The sequence below is a fragment of the Grus americana genome, chromosome 11 (genome assembly GCF_028858705.1).
Source record: "Grus americana isolate bGruAme1 chromosome 11, bGruAme1.mat, whole genome shotgun sequence".
Taxonomy (NCBI): domain Eukaryota; kingdom Metazoa; phylum Chordata; class Aves; order Gruiformes; family Gruidae; genus Grus; species Grus americana.
Window position 1 is genome coordinate 16,423,895 of NC_072862.1, and position 16,991 is coordinate 16,440,885.

Sequence of the window (16,991 nt, forward strand, 5' to 3'; positions counted from 1 at the left end):
AAATACTTTCTGTGAAGGTCCTCCAAGAGCGCAGTACCACCAAGCTGAGGGAGGAAAAAAGCGCCCGGAGCCATCTCCACTCCTGAGGAAAATGCTGGACGAACTGGAGAGACGACACAGTGGGTATTTTTCACTGTGCCTTAGCTGTGAGACTCGGCAGCCGGAGGTTTTAGATACACGTCTGGAGACGCTGTGGCCTGCGCTGATTCAGCAGGCTTTTTGGGCTGCGCTCGATTTCCCGTCTGCAGATCGAGAGCTGGGATGGGACGAATGTGACTGTTGCTGGTGCTCACAGGGAAGGGCGTGAGGGCCCTTCTCAGAAGGGCTGTTTCCCCGGCTGGCCTGGCTGCAGCTTCTTCCCGTCCTCTTTGAAGGAGGAAGGCGTTTAGCATCATCCCCTTGCCGTTCGCCCAAAGCGCACTATGTGCCAGGCAAGCCAGAAGATCACACGCCATTTCCTGGTCTGCCGGCAGGTCAGGTGTGACTATGGTTTGGAGTAGTGACCAGGTGCAGCCCCAAAAGCCCAGGCCTTGTTGCTAAACCTTACTGGTGTCTTTGAGAAGTCTTGCCTCCTGATGCTGCCATCTCCCTGATGGGGAACAGTTCCATCTAATCCAGCTGTCCTGCTTGCTTTCTCAAGAGACGGACCGAGAGGCTGTGAAGAAGCTCTTGTTTCCAGACGGAAGCAGCGGCTCCCTGCCAGTCCCTCCCGACGAAGCGCAGGCAACGCAAGGCGCCGGCACGCCAGGTACTTGCTCTCCCGCGGTCAGCCGGTGTCAGCCCTCAGGATGGCTGTGTCTCAGCAGGCTCTTCCCCCAGCACCCGCTCTTGCACGTCACGTCAGCACCTCAGGCTTTACCTGTCGTCTCTGCTTTTTGGCAGTGCTGTCAGAGTCCGGAGAAGACCACCAGGCCAGCAGATGTGATTTTTTCCAAGCGGACTCAGGTACTGAGCAGTCTTGCTGGGGTCCCTAAGTGGGAGACATGTCCCGAAAGCTGGCCATATCAAAGAGAAGTGCTGCAAGCTCACCAGTGGTGCACAGGACGGACTAACATCCTGAATTGCTCCTCCAGATGCGGTCGGAAAGAGAATTGCAAGTGCTGACCGTCCCCAGAGGACCGCAGCTGTTTTATGCCCCCAAGATGTGCGAAGGCGCTGTATGATAGGCACAGCAGCAGGCGTGATTTCCGTGCCAGTTATCATAGTGGTCTGCTGCATCGTGATCCATTGGCGGCGGCAGAAGAAAAAAGAGTGAGTCGTTGATTTAGTTCTCCACACACACGCGCGCGCACACACACACACACACGCTGCTTGCTTAGGTGGCTGCTCATAGCCACGAAGCTTTTCTCGCCAGGCTGCTGCGGAGCGGCGAATTAGTGGTTGGCGAAAAAACTCTGCCGAGGCTTCTGCTGCTGCTGTCGGATGCTTCAACTTAATTCCTGGGCGGCCTTCTCAGGATCTTGCTCTGACTGGAGTTCAGGGCCGCAGCAGCCTCCTCTCTCCACAGGCGCGCCATGGCAGGTTCCGGAGACTGGCTGGAAGCCGGTGGCCGCCCCTCGCGCCCAGACAGCCGCACCAGCCGGAGCAGCATTGCCAGCCGCCCCGGCAGCCCTGAGAGCTGGACCGAAAACCAGCAGCCAGGGCTCCTGCCTGGCAAACCGGCGCGCTCAGCGCCCCCACGGCCCCCGCGCCCAGCCTCCACACAGCCATCAAGCCCGGACAGCACCATCAGCCAGAGCAGCATCGCCAGCTGGACCAGCTACCCCAGCAGCCCTGAGAGCTGGACTGAAATCCAGCAGCCAGGGCTCCTGCCTGGCAAACCGGCGCGCTCGGCCTCCCCACGGTTCCCACAGTCCTCGCACCAGGCGTCCGCACGGCCCTCGCACCAGGCGGCCACACGGCCCTCACAGCAGGCGGCCACACGGCCCTCGCATGCGGCGTCCACACGGTCCTCGCACCCGGCATCCACACGGCCCTCGCACCAGGCATCCACACGGCCCTCGCACCAGGTGGCCACACGGCCCTCGCACCCGGCCTCTGTACGGCCCTCACACCAGGCGGCCGCACGGCCCTCGCACCTGGCCTCCACACAGCCCTCCCAGCAGGCAGCCAAACGGCCCTCATACCCAGCCTCTACACGGCCATCGCACCAGGCGGCCTCTGCACGGCCCTCGCACCGGCATCCACACAGCCCTCGCACCCGGCGTCCACACGGCCCTCGCACCCGGCGGCCCACACGGCCCTTGCACCAGGCAGCCACACGGCCCTCGCACACAGCCTCTGCACGTCCCTCACACCTGGCCTCCACAGAGCCCTCACAGCAGGCAGCCACACGGCCCTCATACCCGGCCTCCACACAGCCCTCGCACCTGGCCTCCACACAGCCCTCACAGCAGGCAGCCACACGGCCCTCGCACCCGGCCTCTACACGGCAATCGCACCAGGCGGCCGCACGGCCCTCGCAGCCGGCATCCACACGGCCCTCGCACCAGGCGGCACACGGCCCTCGCACCCGGCGTCCACACGGCCCTCGCACCAGGCGGCTACACGGCCCTCGCACCCGGCATCCACACGGCCCTCGCACCAGGCGGCCACACGGCCCTCGCACCCGGCGGCCACACGGCCCTCGCACCAGGTGGCCACACGGCCCTCACACCCGGCCTCCACATGGTCCCCACGGCACCCGCAACCCCACAGCCTGACCCCAACCACTCTGCAGCTGCAGGATCAGCCTGGTGCTCTCCAGCCTCAACCCAAAAGGCCCCCCCCGGCCCTCCGGACAGCGCTGAAGGTGGCCCCGCCAGGGTCGGCATTGCAGCACGCTCACAGACCCCTGACCGACAGCTTCTGGGACCAGTCGGCCGTTTGTCTGTGGATAAAGATGTTGCACAAGTGTCCGAGTGGTACCAACAGCAAACCCCGCGAGGCACCAGCCCGGTGCAGCCGTGGTGCAGGCAGGGGCCGGGCACACTGGCTCCTCCAACCAGTGGCGGGGCCACGATGCGCTGGGGGAGCCCACGGCCACAGCCAGCGACACCAACCTGAGCGCCGCACGGTACGGGAGCCCCACCTGGCCAGTGGCACGGACTGGTTTATTGCAGCAGGGTCATCTGGCCATGGACCTGCTCAAATGGCATAGCCAGGAAAAGAGGGAAGGCATCTAGAACAGCTCCAGGGACACAAGCCTGGCAAACAAGCCTGCTGGGGGCAAAGCAAAGGTCCTTGCTTAGTAATGGGCCCTAATTGATGGGCCATCACCAAGTGGGGGTGCTGTCAAGTATCTCCGCATCTGGGTGCTGAGCCTCCTGGTCAGAGCCTCCCTGAGCAAGGCTTTTGCTGCCTTGGGAGTAACAAAGTGGTGGCCCCCACACCCCCGCTTGAACAGCCTGTGGAAAGGCTGGCTGAAGCATTGGCACCAGCTCAGCTGTGCTGATAAGGCTGTGGCCTCCGGACACGGAAGCAAAACACACATTAACAATCAAGGCTGTTCAAGTGTTGAGGAGGACAGGGTTTTAAGGCTTCTGCCTGGGAAGTGTGGATGATGTTTTTTTCTCTCCATTGCTTTAGCGAGGGTTTCAACACAAAGTTGGTCAGAGGGCTGGAGCACCTCTCCTATGAGAACAGGCTGAGAGAGTTGGGGTTGTTCAGCCTGGAGAAGAGAAGGCTCCGGGGAGACCTAATTGCGGCCTGCCAGTACCTGAAGGGGCCTACAGGAAAGCTGGAGAGGGACTGTTAATCAGGGAGTGTAGTGACAGGACAAGGGGGGAATGGGTTTAAACTGACAGAGGGTAGATTTAGATTCGATGTTAGAAAGAAATTCTTCCCTGTGAGGGTGGTGAGGCACTGGCACAGGTTGCCCAGAGAAGTTGTGGAGGCCCCATCCCTGGAAGCGTTCAAGGCCAGGTTGGATGAGGCTTTGGGCAACCTGGGCTAGTGGAGGGTTGGAACTAGATGGTCTTTGAGGTCCCTTCCAACCAACCCAAACCATTCTACGATGATTCTATGATCCCTCTGTGTGCGTGAGAGCTCTCTCTCCCGGTAAGAAAGGCCCGAGGGGCTGTATGTTGGTCCATGCTGGCAGCCTTCGTTGCTTCATTAGGCACGTGGAACTGCACTTCTCTCGTGACGGCATGTCCCTGAGGCTACAGCTGCCAAATCAGACCTCTGAAGCGTTTCCCCACTTGACAAGTAGGAGAGTGTTATCAAAACGAGTGGCTTGGCAGCGGCAAGCCTCCAGATCCAGGCTCATCCGAACGCATGGCAAGGCAGCTGGCTGGTGCTGGTGCTGAGCTGAGCTTTGGCTCAGCTACAAGAGCTACTCCGATAAAAATGAAAAGATTGATTTAGGTGCCGTGTTAGTGGTGCTGTTCTCCCCACTGCACAGTTAAGGTAGTAGGAGAAGACAATGTGCTCTGCGTCCTCAGCAAGCTGTTTTGAAGGTGCCAGGATGGAGCAGTTTCACGAGAGCCTGAGCCACATCTGTAGCTCGAGAAAGGCTTGCACTCCCAGATGGTAACGGGCGGGCTTTTAGCGCTCGCTGCCTGCTGGACAGGCAGCCAGGCCCCACGGCGTGATGGGAGCAATCCTGCCGGCCTCATTGGAGTGAAGAGTTGCGAGCTTTGGGAATGAGCGGTAGTACTGAATTTTGACCTCGGGCGGGAGCGAAGGCGATACTGTGTTGGCTCACCGTTCTTCAGGTGTCAACAGAAGAGGGAGATAGAGCTTGCACTCATGGGCTTTGCTTACCCCATGGAGGTTGTAGCGTCTGATCCAAAGCACGTGTTTTCAGGTGAATGGATTGGAGCAGCCTTCTCCAATAATTCCAGCTTGTAGTAAATCACCTTTGGGCTCTCTAGGTGGCTACTGCTAGCAGAGCCTTGATTTTCAGAAACAGCTTTCAAGTCAAATGTCCCTTCATCCCCTCCACGTTGCAGGTGATCGAGCCTGGTAAATAATTCAGTGACCGGAGATGATCTCAAGAGATGAATGTGTTAGGACACAGCTGAGGTGTTGAGGGAGAGCTGTGCTTTGTCCCCAGTAGCTTTGCAAAGCTGGGCTTTATTCTTTAAAGACCCCAGAAGATGGTGTCCGCTTGCATTCTGGGGCCAAGGCCCTGCCAGCAGCGGAAGTCAGCTCCGGTAGTTGTCTCTCAAAGAGAAGACCGGCCCTGCCACAAAAGTCCTCCCCAAAAGGTGAGGATTGAATAGTGACATCCTTTGCGATGCCTGTGTGCTCAGGAAAGGGGCCCTATCGAGGGAGGATCAGCTGGAGCAGGGAATGGTCTCTCGGGCTCTCCCTGTGCTTCCTGGGGAGCGTTGCGCTCTGCTTTGCCTCCGCAGGCGCTTCCAGCCCCACTGCGAGGCCAGAAGAATGGAGGCGGGAAGAGACCCCAGGGAAGGGGGAGGATGAGGAAGAAAAGCGCTCATTTTGAGCGGGTTTGGTTGCAGGTTGCTCCTGGAAGACTGGTCAGGGCGGTAGAAGGGGAGCGTGCCCCCAGACCCCGCATTGATCCCACGTGCTTGCTGCAGGATTCGTGGGCTCGGCCAGGTGAGCGGCTGGGCGTAGCTCACTGCTCTCCATTTCTCAGGCAGCCAGCAGCCCCTTGCTCGCATCCCTGGCCCCACAAGCCTTCCCCTTCCTCCTTCACAGCCATCTGGGAGCAGGGCAAATGTTTTTGGATTAATAACAAGGGAATTGCACAAAGGAGCTGAAAAGGGATGTGATGGAATGGACAATCTTCAAAATGACTCGCCCTTTAGCCTCATGAGCTGCTGGTAACAGCACCCAAGGAGGTCAGTAATTCTCCCGAGAGCAATACGTCCCGGCGTACACCTTGGATTTATTCAGCCTGCTCAAACAGAAGAATCATGCGGAACCAAGGGAATGCGCCAGGCCTCTGTCCCTCCCAGTCCCAGCCAGTCCCTTGTTTTTTCATTAACTGCCAAGGAAAGTGACGCTCAGGTCGCTGACTGCGCGCTAACTCGTGCACGGACAGGCTGAGGCCGGACGCGTCACGCCAAGGCAGCTGCAATAAGGGAGAGCTCCTTCGGTCTCGAGTGGCCGGGCTGCTGCTTCTCGCTGGGCCCGAAATCCCTCGTCTGCGGTTCCCTGTTGTTCTGGGGCCTGCGAGCTCCTCGTACCCCGGTGACAGCGCCCGGAAAACGGCAGAGCTGTGGGCTCAGCCCGGTGGGACTGTGTCCCAGCCCTTGGACGGAGCTGCCCAGCGGGACGTGCTCCCCTCCCCACAAGGACAGCTCACCCGGCTGTGCTCCAGCAGCTCTCCGCCAGCACCCTGAGAGCCCTCCCCACGCAGCCTTGGCCCAGCCATGAGGTCACAGTGGGGCTGTGAGGTCACAGAGCCCAGCAGCGCCGCATCAGCCATATAAACTGAGCGCTCAGCCTCTGGCCCCGACTACTGCAGCAGCAGCAGCAGCAGCAGCAGCAGCAGCAGCAGCAGCAGCAGCGTTACTGTGCAAGTGCGGTGGAGCATGGCCCCCACCCACCGCCTTCTCCTCGTCTTCCTCCTCCTGGTGGCCCTGCATGCCAGGGCTGCCTGGGCTGCTCCGTGGCGAGCACAGGGAGCAGGTAAGCAGGCGGTGCTGGTGCAGCCTTTCACAGGCCGGCGGGCTCCTCTCCCCGAGACGTGTGGTGCTGGTTTGTTTCCTCCAGTGCTTTAGCGAGGGTTTCCGCTGTGTACGAGAGCGCTCTCCCAGAAAGCAAGCCCCCAGGGGCCGCATGTTGGTCCATCCGCTCCTCAAGGGTGTTGCAGATGGCCTGGCAAGAGTGTTGGGAGAGCTGCCAGGAGCCAGCCAAGAGGCCACCAGGCCCCTCTGCAGCTTTGCCAAGCTGGACCTTCTTCTGGCTCCCACCTTGTTACCTGAGCCCCTTCCAGAGCCTGGAATTCACTGAGGCAGCAGTGGATCCCAAAGTGCAATGGAAACCTTTCTCATCTGTGCTTGCTTCTAGACGAGGATGCCGACAATGGTGCTTCTTGGCTGGATGTTGATTTGGAGCCCCTGGAGCACCCTGGAGGTAAGTTCTCAGTGTCCCTTTCCTTGAGCCTGAGAGCAATCCCCCAGAGACAAGTGCCGTGGAGTGACCCCCTCTTTGCATTGCACTCCCCTGCACAACTCTGATGGGAAGTATCATCTTAAACTGTGTCACGGGAGCTGTTCTGTCCTGCGCTTGTTTGCAGCTGTGCCTGCGGGTGAAGGCGATCCCACTTCCCAGCTGGGTTCCAGGAGCGAGGCTCCGGCAGATTGCGTGGGTATGTCATGGCTTTCCCCTCCCTCTGGGAGCTGCCAGCCCAAAGCCCAAAGGTCAGCCAGCCGGGCGCCTCTGCAGCTGTGAGGATGCAGCCCTGCGCGCGTGTGCCCTCTCCTCGCGTGATCCTCTCACCGCTTCTGCCGTTCGGGTCTGCCGATGCAGCTGGCAATCCATGACGGAAGCTTCTCTGCCTGTTCAGTTACAGATGTGCCCGTGGGAAGGGCTTTTCCGGCTCCTCAGCTGGATGCTGTGCCACAGGCCGGCTGGCACCGCAGGGGTGAGTCAGTCTGTCTCTGCTGACCTCACAGGCTAAGCACTGGTTTTCCATAATTTAGTCCTGTGAAACTGAACCAAATACTTTCTGTGAAGGTCCTCCAAGAGCGCAGTACCACCAACCTGAAGGAGGAAAAAAGCGCCCGGAGCCATCTCCACTCCTGAGGGAGATGCTGGACGAACTGGAGAGACGACACGGTGGGTATTTTTCACTGTGCCTTAGCTGTGAGACTCGGCAGCCGGAGGTTTTAGATACATGTCTGGAGACGCTGTGGCCTGCGCTGATTCAGCAGGCTTTTTGGGCTGCGCTCGATTTCCCGTCTGCAGATCGAGAGCTGGGATGGGACGAATGTGACTGTTGCTGGTGCTCACAGGGAAGGGCGTGAGGGCCCTTCTCAGAAGGGCTGTTTCCCCGGCTGGCCTGGCTGCAGCTTCTTCCCGTCCTCTTTGAAGGAGGAAGGCGTTTAGCATCATCCCCTTGCCGTTCGCCCAAAGCGCACTATGTGCAAGGCAAGCCAGAAGATCACACGCCATTTCCTGGTCTGCCAGCAGGTCAGGTGTGACTATGGTTTGGAGTAGTGACCAGGTGCAGCCCCAAAAGCCCAGGCCTTATTGCTAAACCTTACTGGTGTCTTTGAGAAGTCTTGCCTCCTGATGCTGCCATCTCCCTGATGGGGAACAGTTCCATCTAATCCAGCTGTCCTGCTTGCTTTCTCAAGAGACGGACCGAGAGGCTGTGAAGAAGCTCTTGTTTCCAGACGGAAGCAGCGGCTCCCTGCCAGTCCCTCCCGACGAAGCGCAGGCAACGCAAGGCGCCGGCACGCCAGGTACTTGCTCTCCCGCGGTCAGCCGGTGTCAGCCCTCAGGATGGCTGTGTCTCAGCAGGCTCTTCCCCCAGCACCCGCTCTTGCACGTCACGTCAGCACCTCAGGCTTTACCTGTCGTCTCTGCTTTTTGGCAGTGCTGTCAGAGTCCGGAGAAGACCACCAGGCCAGCAGATATGATTTTTTCCAAGCGGACTCAGGTACTGAGCAGTCTTGCTGGGGTCCCTAAGTGGGAGACGTGTCCCGAAAGCTGGCCATATCAAAGAGAAGTGCTGCAAGCTCACCAGTGGTGCACAGGACGGACTAACATCCTGAATTGCTCCTCCAGATGCGGTCGGAAAGAGAATCGCAAGTGCTGACCGTCCCCAGAGGACCGCAGCTGTTTTATGCCCCCAAGATGTGCGAAGGCGCTGTATGATAGGCACAGCAGCAGGCGTGATTTCCGTGCCAGTTATCATAGTGGTCTGCTGCATCGTGATCCATCGGCGGCGGCAGAAGAAAAAAGAGTGAGTCGTTGATTTAGTTCTCCACACATGCGCGCGCGCACACACACACACACACACACGCTGCTTGCTTAGGTGGCTGCTCATAGCCACGAAGCTTTTCTCGCCAGGCTGCTGTGGAGCGGCGAATTAGTGGTTGGCGAAAAAAACTCTGCCGAGGCTTCTGCTGCTGCTGTCGGATGCTTCAACTTAATTCCTGGGCGGCCTTCTCAGGATCTTGCTCTGACTGGAGTTCAGGGCCTCAGCAGCCTCCTCTCTCCACAGGCGCGCCATGGCAGGTTCTGGAGACTGGTTGGAAGCCGGTGGCCGCCCCTCGCGCCCGGACAGCCGCACCAGCCGGAGCAGCATCGCCAGCTGGACCAACCGCCCTGGCAGCCCTGAGACCTGGACCGAAAACCAGCAGCCAGGGCTCCTGCCTGGCAAACCGGCGCACTCGGACTCCCCGCGGCCGCCACGGCCCCCACGGCCACCACGACCACCGCGCCCGGCCTCAACACGGCCCTCACACCAGGCCACCACACAGCCCTCGCACCCGGCCTCAACATGGCCCTCACACCCAGCCTCCACACGGTCCCCACAGAGCCTGCAACCCCACAGCCTGACTCCAACCACCCTACAACTGCAGGATCAGTCTGGCGCCCTCCAGCCTCAACCAAAACGGCCCAACCGGCCCTTCAGCCACTACTGAAGGTGACCCCGCCAGGGTCGGCGTTGCAGCACGCTCACAGACCCCTGACCGACAGCTTCTGGGACCAGTCGGCCGTTTGTCTGTGAATAAAGATGGACAAAGCTGTTGCACAAGTGTCCGAGTGGTACCAACAGCAAACCCCGCGAGGCACCAGCCCGGTGCAGCCGTGGTGCAGGCAGGGGCCGGGCACACTGGCTCCTCCAACCAGTGGCGGGGCCACGATGCGCTGGGGGAGCCCACGGCCACGGCCAGCGACACCAACCTGAGCGCCGCACGGTACGGGAGCCCCACCTGGCCAGTGGCACGGACTGGTTTATTGCAGCAGGGTCATCTGGCCATGGACCTGCTCAAATGGCATAGCCAGGAAAAGAGGGAAGGCATCTAGAACAGCTCCAGGGACACAAGCCTGGCAAACAAGCCTGCTGGGGGCAAAGCAAAGGTCCTTGCTTAGTAATGGGCCCTAATTGATGGGCCATCACCAAGTGGGGGTGCTGTCAAGTATCTCCGCATCTGGGTGCTGAGCCTCCTGGTCAGAGCCTCCCTGAGCAAGGCTTTTGCTGCCTTGGGAGTAACAAAGTGGTGGCCCCCACACCCCCGCTTGAACAGCCTGTGGAAAGGCTGGCTGAAGCATTGGCACCAGCTCAGCTGTGCTGATAAGGCTGTGGCCTCCGGACACGGAAGCAAAACACACATTAACAATCAAGGCTGTTCAAGTGTTGAGGAGGACAGGGTTTTAAGGCTTCTGCCTGGGAAGTGTGGATGATGTTTTTTTCTCTCCATTGCTTTAGCGAGGGTTTCAACACAAAGTTGGTCAGAGGGCTGGAGCACCTCTCCTATGAGAACAGGCTGAGAGAGTTGGGGTTGTTCAGCCTGGAGAAGAGAAGGCTCCGGGGAGACCTAATTGCGGCCTGCCAGTACCTGAAGGGGCCTACAGGAAAGCTGGAGAGGGACTGTTAATCAGGGAGTGTAGTGACAGGACAAGGGGGAATGGGTTTAAACTGACAGAGGGTAGATTTAGATTCGATGTTAGAAAGAAATTCTTCCCTGTGAGGGTGGTGAGGCACTGGCACAGGTTGCCCAGAGAAGTTGTGGAGGCCCCATCCCTGGAAGCGTTCAAGGCCAGGTTGGATGAGGCTTTGGGCAACCTGGGCTAGTGGAGGGTTGGAACTAGATGGTCTTTGAGGTCCCTTCCAACCAACCCAAACCATTCTACGATGATTCTATGATCCCTCTGTGTGCGTGAGAGCTCTCTCTCCCGGTAAGAAAGGCCCGAGGGGCTGTATGTTGGTCCATGCTGGCAGCCTTCGTTGCTTCATTAGGCACGTGGAACTGCACTTCTCTCGTGACGGCATGTCCCTGAGGCTACAGCTGCCAAATCAGACCTCTGAAGCGTTTCCCCACTTGACAAGTAGGAGAGTGTTATCAAAACGAGTGGCTTGGCAGCGGCAAGCCTCCAGATCCAGGCTCATCCGAACGCATGGCAAGGCAGCTGGCTGGTGCTGGTGCTGAGCTGAGCTTTGGCTCAGCTACAAGAGCTACTCCGATAAAAATGAAAAGATTGATTTAGGTGCCGTGTTAGTGGTGCTGTTCTCCCCACTGCACAGTTAAGGTAGTAGGAGAAGACAATGTGCTCTGCGTCCTCAGCAAGCTGTTTTGAAGGTGCCAGGATGGAGCAGTTTCACGAGAGCCTGAGCCACATCTGTAGCTCGAGAAAGGCTTGCACTCCCAGATGGTAACGGGCGGGCTTTTAGCGCTCGCTGCCTGCTGGACAGGCAGCCAGGCCCCACGGCGTGATGGGAGCAATCCTGCCGGCCTCATTGGAGTGAAGAGTTGCGAGCTTTGGGAATGAGCGGTAGTACTGAATTTTGACCTCGGGCGGGAGCGAAGGCGATACTGTGTTGGCTCACCGTTCTTCAGGTGTCAACAGAAGAGGGAGATAGAGCTTGCACTCATGGGCTTTGCTTACCCCATGGAGGTTGTAGCGTCTGATCCAAAGCACGTGTTTTCAGGTGAATGGATTGGAGCAGCCTTCTCCAATAATTCCAGCTTGTAGTAAATCACCTTTGGGCTCTCTAGGTGGCTACTGCTAGCAGAGCCTTGATTTTCAGAAACAGCTTTCAAGTCAAATGTCCCTTCATCCCCTCCACGTTGCAGGTGATCGAGCCTGGTAAATAATTCAGTGACCGGAGATGATCTCAAGAGATGAATGTGTTAGGACACAGCTGAGGTGTTGAGGGAGAGCTGTGCTTTGTCCCCAGTAGCTTTGCAAAGCTGGGCTTTATTCTTTAAAGACCCCAGAAGATGGTGTCCGCTTGCATTCTGGGGCCAAGGCCCTGCCAGCAGCGGAAGTCAGCTCCGGTAGTTGTCTCTCAAAGAGAAGACCGGCCCTGCCACAAAAGTCCTCCCCAAAAGGTGAGGATTGAATACTGACATCCTTTGCGATGCCTGTGTGCTCAGGAAAGGGGCCCTATCGAGGGAGGATCAGCTGGAGCAGGGAATGGTCTCTCGGGCTCTCCCTGTGCTTCCTGGGGAGCGTTGTGCTCTGCTTTGCCTCCGCAGGCGCTTCCAGCCCCACTGCGAGGCCAGAAGAATGGAGGCGGGAAGAGACCCCAGGGAAGGGGGAGGATGAGGAAGAAAAGCGCTCATTTTGAGCGGGTTTGGTTGCAGGTTGCTCCTGGAAGACTGGTCAGGGCGGTAGATGGGGAGCGTGCCCCCAGACCCCGCATTGATCCCACGTGCTTGCTGCAGGATTCGTGGGCTCGGCCAGGTGAGCGGCTGGGCGTAGCTCACTGCTCTCCATTTCTCAGGCAGCCAGCAGCCCCTTGCTCGCATCCCTGGCCCCACAAGCCTTCCCCTTCCTCCTTCACAGCCATCTGGGAGCAGGGCAAATGTTTTTGGATTAATAACAAGGGAATTGCACAAAGGAGCTGAAAAGGGATGTGATGGAATGGACAATCTTCAAAATGACGCGCCCTTTAGCCTCATGAGCTGCTGGTAACAGCACCCAAGGAGGTCAGTAATTCTCCCGAGAGCAATACGTCCCGGCGTACACCTTGGATTTATTCAGCCTGCTCAAACAGAAGAATCATGCGGAACCAAGGGAATGCGCCAGGCCTCTGTCCCTCCCAGCCCCGGCCAGTCCCTTGTTTTTTCATTAACTGCCAAGGAAAGTGACGCTCAGGTCGCTGACTGCGCGCTAACTCGTGCACGGACAGGCTGAGGCCGGACGCGTCACGCCAAGGCAGCTGCAATAAGGGAGAGCTCCTTCGGTCTCGAGTGGCCGGGCTGCTGCTTCTCGCTGGGCCCGAAATCCCTCGTCTGCGGTTCCCTGTTGTTCTGGGGCCTGCGAGCTCCTCGTACCCCGGTGACAGCGCCCGGAAAACGGCAGAGCTGTGGGCTCAGCCCGGTGGGACTGTGTCCCAGCCCTTGGACGGAGCTGCCCAGCGGGACGTGCTCCCCTCCCCACAAGGACAGCTCACCCGGCTGTGCTCCAGCAGCTCTCCGCCAGCACCCTGAGAGCCCTCCCCACGCAGCCTTGGCCCAGCCATGAGGTCACAGTGGGGCTGTGAGGTCACAGAGCCCAGCAGCGCCGCATCAGCCATATAAACTGAGCGCTCAGCCTCTGGCCCCGACTACTGCAGCAGCAGCAGCAGCAGCAGCAGCAGCAGCAGCAGCAGCAGCAGCAGCAGCAGCAGCAGTGTTACTGTGCAAGTGCGGTGGAGCATGGCCCCCACCCACCGCCTTCTCCTCGTCTTCCTCCTCCTGGTGGCCCTGCATGCCAGGGCTGCCTGGGCTGCTCCGTGGCGAGCACAGGGAGCAGGTAAGCAGGCGGCGCTGGTGCAGCCTTTCACAGGCCGGCGGGCTCCTCTCCCCGAGACGTGTGGTGCTGGTTTGTTTCCTCCAGTGCTTTAGCGAGGGTTTCCGCTGTGTACGAGAGCGCTCTCCCAGAAAGCAAGCCCCCAGGGGCCGCATGTTGGTCCATCCGCTCCTCAAGGGTGTTGCAGATGGCCTGGCAAGAGTGTTGGGAGAGCTGCCAGGAGCCAGCCAAGAGGCCACCAGGCCCCTCTGCAGCTTTGCCAAGCTGGACCTTCTTCTGGCTCCCACCTTGTTACCTGAGCCCCTTCCAGAGCCTGGAATTCACTGAGGCAGCAGTGGATCCCAAAGTGCAATGGAAACCTTTCTCATCTGTGCTTGCTTCTAGACGAGGATGCCGACAATGGTGCTTCTTGGCTGGATGTTGATTTGGAGCCCCTGGAGCACCCTGGAGGTAAGTTCTCAGTGTCCCTTTCCTTGAGCCTGAGAGCAATCCCCCAGAGACAAGTGCTGTGGAGTGACCCCCTCTTTGCATTGCACTCCCCTGCACAACTCTGATGGGAAGTATCATCTTAAACTGTGTCACGGGAGCTGTTCTGTCCTGCGCTTGTTTGCAGCTGTGCCTGCGGGTGAAGGCGATCCCACTTCCCAGCTGGGTTCCAGGAGCGAGGCTCCGGCAGATCGCGTGGGTATGTCATGGCTTTCCCCTCCCTCTGGGAGCTGCCAGCCCAAAGCCCAAAGGTCAGCCAGCCGGGCGCCTCTGCAGCTGTGAGGATGCAGCCCTGCGCGCGTGTGCCCTCTCCTCGCGTGATCCCCTCACCGCTTCTGCCGTTCGGGTCTGCCGATGCAGCTGGCAATCCATGACGGAAGCTTCTCTGCCTGTTCAGTTACAGATGTGCCCGTGGGAAGGGCTTTTCCGGCTCCTCAGCTGGATGCTGTGCCACAGGCCGGCTGGCACCGCAGGGGTGAGTCAGTCTGTCTCTGCTGACCTCACAGGCTAAGCACTGGTTTTCCATAATTTAGTCCTGTGAAACTGAACCAAATACTTTCTGTGAAGGTCCTCCAAGAGCGCAGTACCACCAACCTGAAGGAGGAAAAAAGCGCCCAGAGCCATCTCCACTCCTGAGGGAGATGCTGGACGAACTGGAGAGACGACACAGTGGGTATTTTTCACTGTGCCTTAGCTGTGAGACTCGGCAGCCGGAGGTTTTAGATACATGTCTGGAGACGCTGTGGCCTGCGCTGATTCAGCAGGCTTTTTGGGCTGCGCTCGATTTCCCGTCTGCAGATCGAGAGCTGGGATGGGACGAATGTGACTGTTGCTGGTGCTCACAGGGAAGGGCGTGAGGGCCCTTCTCAGAAGGGCTGTTTCCCCGGCTGGCCTGGCTGCAGCTTCTTCCCGTCCTCTTTGAAGGAGGAAGGCGTTTAGCATCATCCCCTTGCCGTTCGCCCAAAGCGCACTATGTGCAAGGCAAGCCAGAAGATCACACGCCATTTCCTGGTCTGCCGGCAGGTCAGGTGTGACTGTGGTTTGGAGTAGTGACCAGGTGCAGCCCCAAAAGCCCAGGCCTTATTGCTAAACCTTACTGGTGTCTTTGAGAAGTCTTGCCTCCTGATGCTGCCATCTCCCTGATGGGGAACAGTTCCATCTAATCCAGCTGTCCTGCTTGCTTTCTCAAGAGACGGACCGAGAGGCTGTGAAGAAGCTCTTGTTTCCAGACGGAAGCAGCGGCTCCCTGCCAGTCCCTCCCGACGAAGCGCAGGCAACGCAAGGCGCCGGCACGCCAGGTACTTGCTGTCCCGCGGTCAGCCGGTGTCAGCCCTCAGGATGGCTGTGTCTCAGCAGGCTCTTCCCCCAGCACCCGCTCTTGCACGTCACGTCAGCACCTCAGGCTTTACCTGTCGTCTCTGCTTTTTGGCAGTGCTGTCAGAGTCCGGAGAAGACCACCAGGCCAGCAGATATGATTTTTTCCAAGCGGACTCAGGTACTGAGCAGTCTTGCTGGGGTCCCTAAGTGGGAGACGTGTCCCGAAAGCTGGCCATATCAAAGAGAAGTGCTGCAAGCTCACCAGTGGTGCACAGGACGGACTAACATCCTGAATTGCTCCTCCAGATGCGGTCGGAAAGAGAATCGCAAGTGCTGACCGTCCCCAGAGGACCGCAGCTGTTTTATGCCCCCAAGATGTGCGAAGGCGCTGTATGATAGGCACAGCAGCAGGCGTGATTTCCGTGCCAGTTATCATAGTGGTCTGCTGCATCGTGATCCATCGGCGGCGGCAGAAGAAAAAAGAGTGAGTCGTTGATTTAGTTCTCCACACATGCGCGCGCGCACACACACACACACACACACGCTGCTTGCTTAGGTGGCTGCTCATAGCCACGAAGCTTTTCTCGCCAGGCTGCTGTGGAGCGGCGAATTAGTGGTTGGCGAAAAAACTCTGCCGAGGCTTCTGCTGCTGCTGTCGGATGCTTCAACTTAATTCCTGGGCGGCCTTCTCAGGATCTTGCTCTGACTGGAGTTCAGGGCCTCAGCAGCCTCCTCTCTCCACAGGCGCGCCATGGCAGGTTCTGGAGACTGGCTGGAAGCCGGTGGCCGCCCCTCGCGCCCGGACAGCCGCACCAGCCGGAGCAGCATCGCCAGCTGGACCAACCGCCCTGGCAGCCCTGAGACCTGGACCGAAAACCAGCAGCCAGGGCTCCTGCCTGGCAAACCGGCGCACTCGGACTCCCCGCGGCCGCCACGGCCCCCACGGCCACCACGACCCCCGCGCCCGGCCTCAACACGGCCCTCACACCAGGCCACCACACAGCCCTCGCACCCGGCCTCAACATGGCCCTCACACCCAGCCTCCACACGGTCCCCACAGAGCCTGCAACCCCACAGCCTGACCCCAACCACCCTACAACTGCAGGATCAGTCTGGCGCCCTCCAGCCTCAACCCAAAACGGCCCAACCGGCCCTTCAGCCACCACTGAAGGTGACCCCGCCAGGGTCGGCGTTGCAGCACGCTCACAGACCCCTGACCGACAGCTTCTGGGACCAGTCGGCCGTTTGTCTGTGAATAAAGATGGACAAAGCTGTTGCACAAGTGTCCGAGTGGTACCAACAGCAAACCCCGCGAGGCACCAGCCCGGTGCAGCCGTGGTGCAGGCAGGGGCCGGGCACACTGGCTCCTCCAACCAGTGGCGGGGCCACGATGCGCTGGGGGAGCCCACGGCCACGGCCAGCGACACCAACCTGAGCGCCGCACGGTACGGGAGCCCCACCTGGCCAGTGGCACGGACTGGTTTATTGCAGCAGGGTCATCTGGCCATGGACCTGCTCAAATGGCATAGCCAGGAAAAGAGGGAAGGCATCTAGAACAGCTCCAGGGACACAAGCCTGGCAAACAAGCCTGCTGGGGGCAAAGCAAATGTCCTTGCTTAGTAATGGGCCCTAATTGATGGGCCATCACCAAGTGGGGGTGCTGTCAAGTATCTCCGCATCTGGGTGCTGAGCCTCCTGGTCAGAGCCTCCCTGAGCAAGGCTTTTGCTGCCTTGGGAGTAACAAAGTGGTGGCCCCCACACCCCCGCTTGAACAGCCTGTGGAAAGGCTGGCTGAAGCATTGGCACCAGCTCAGCTG

General features: G+C 59.3%; 3 protein-coding genes across 3 annotated transcripts in view; all 3 read left to right on the forward strand.

Annotated features, from left to right (window-relative positions):
• LOC129211499 (uncharacterized) overlaps positions 1–6,296 on the forward strand; it is a 25,093-nt gene extending 18,797 nt beyond the window's left edge. Inside the window, exons 5-9 of the mRNA XM_054838695.1 lie at positions 18–119; positions 641–748; positions 883–945; positions 5,529–5,547; positions 5,996–6,296. Of these exons, the coding sequence (XP_054694670.1) occupies positions 18–119; positions 641–748; positions 883–945; positions 5,529–5,547; positions 5,996–6,296 (593 nt within the window). The remainder of the gene's footprint in view (positions 1–17; positions 120–640; positions 749–882; positions 946–5,528; positions 5,548–5,995) is intronic.
• On the forward strand, positions 5,922–16,774 carry LOC129211146 (uncharacterized). The gene is made up of 12 exons (XM_054837680.1): positions 5,922–6,585; positions 6,967–7,032; positions 7,196–7,267; positions 7,466–7,543; positions 7,636–7,737; positions 13,756–13,821; positions 13,985–14,056; positions 14,255–14,332; positions 14,425–14,526; positions 15,048–15,155; positions 15,290–15,658; positions 15,919–16,774. The coding sequence occupies exons 1-11, from the start codon at positions 6,489–6,491 to the stop codon at positions 15,379–15,381; spliced, it is 933 nt and encodes a 310-aa protein (XP_054693655.1). The 5' UTR covers positions 5,922–6,488; the 3' UTR covers positions 15,382–15,658; positions 15,919–16,774.
• Positions 8,649–9,978, forward strand: LOC129211148 (uncharacterized). Its single transcript, XM_054837683.1, has 2 exons — positions 8,649–8,869; positions 9,131–9,978. The coding sequence occupies exons 1-2, from the start codon at positions 8,778–8,780 to the stop codon at positions 9,552–9,554; spliced, it is 516 nt and encodes a 171-aa protein (XP_054693658.1). The 5' UTR covers positions 8,649–8,777; the 3' UTR covers positions 9,555–9,978.
• Positions 16,775–16,991: the final 217 nt, after the last annotated feature.

Excerpts from the sequence above, each read along its gene's own strand:
- LOC129211146 (XM_054837680.1), top strand. The coding sequence starts at position 6,489 with ATGGCCCCCACCCACCGCCTTCTCCTCGTCTTCCTCCTCCTGGTGGCC. Across the intron at positions 6,586-6,966 it reads GTGGCGAGCACAGGGAGCAG|ACGAGGATGCCGACAATGGT; the intron begins GTAAGCAGGCGG and ends GCTTGCTTCTAG. Across the intron at positions 7,738-13,755 it reads CGAACTGGAGAGACGACACG|ACGAGGATGCCGACAATGGT; the intron begins GTGGGTATTTTT and ends GCTTGCTTCTAG.
- LOC129211148 (XM_054837683.1), top strand. The coding sequence starts at position 8,778 with ATGATAGGCACAGCAGCAGGCGTGATTTCCGTGCCAGTTATCATAGTG. Across the intron at positions 8,870-9,130 it reads CGGCGGCAGAAGAAAAAAGA|GCGCGCCATGGCAGGTTCTG; the intron begins GTGAGTCGTTGA and ends CTCTCTCCACAG.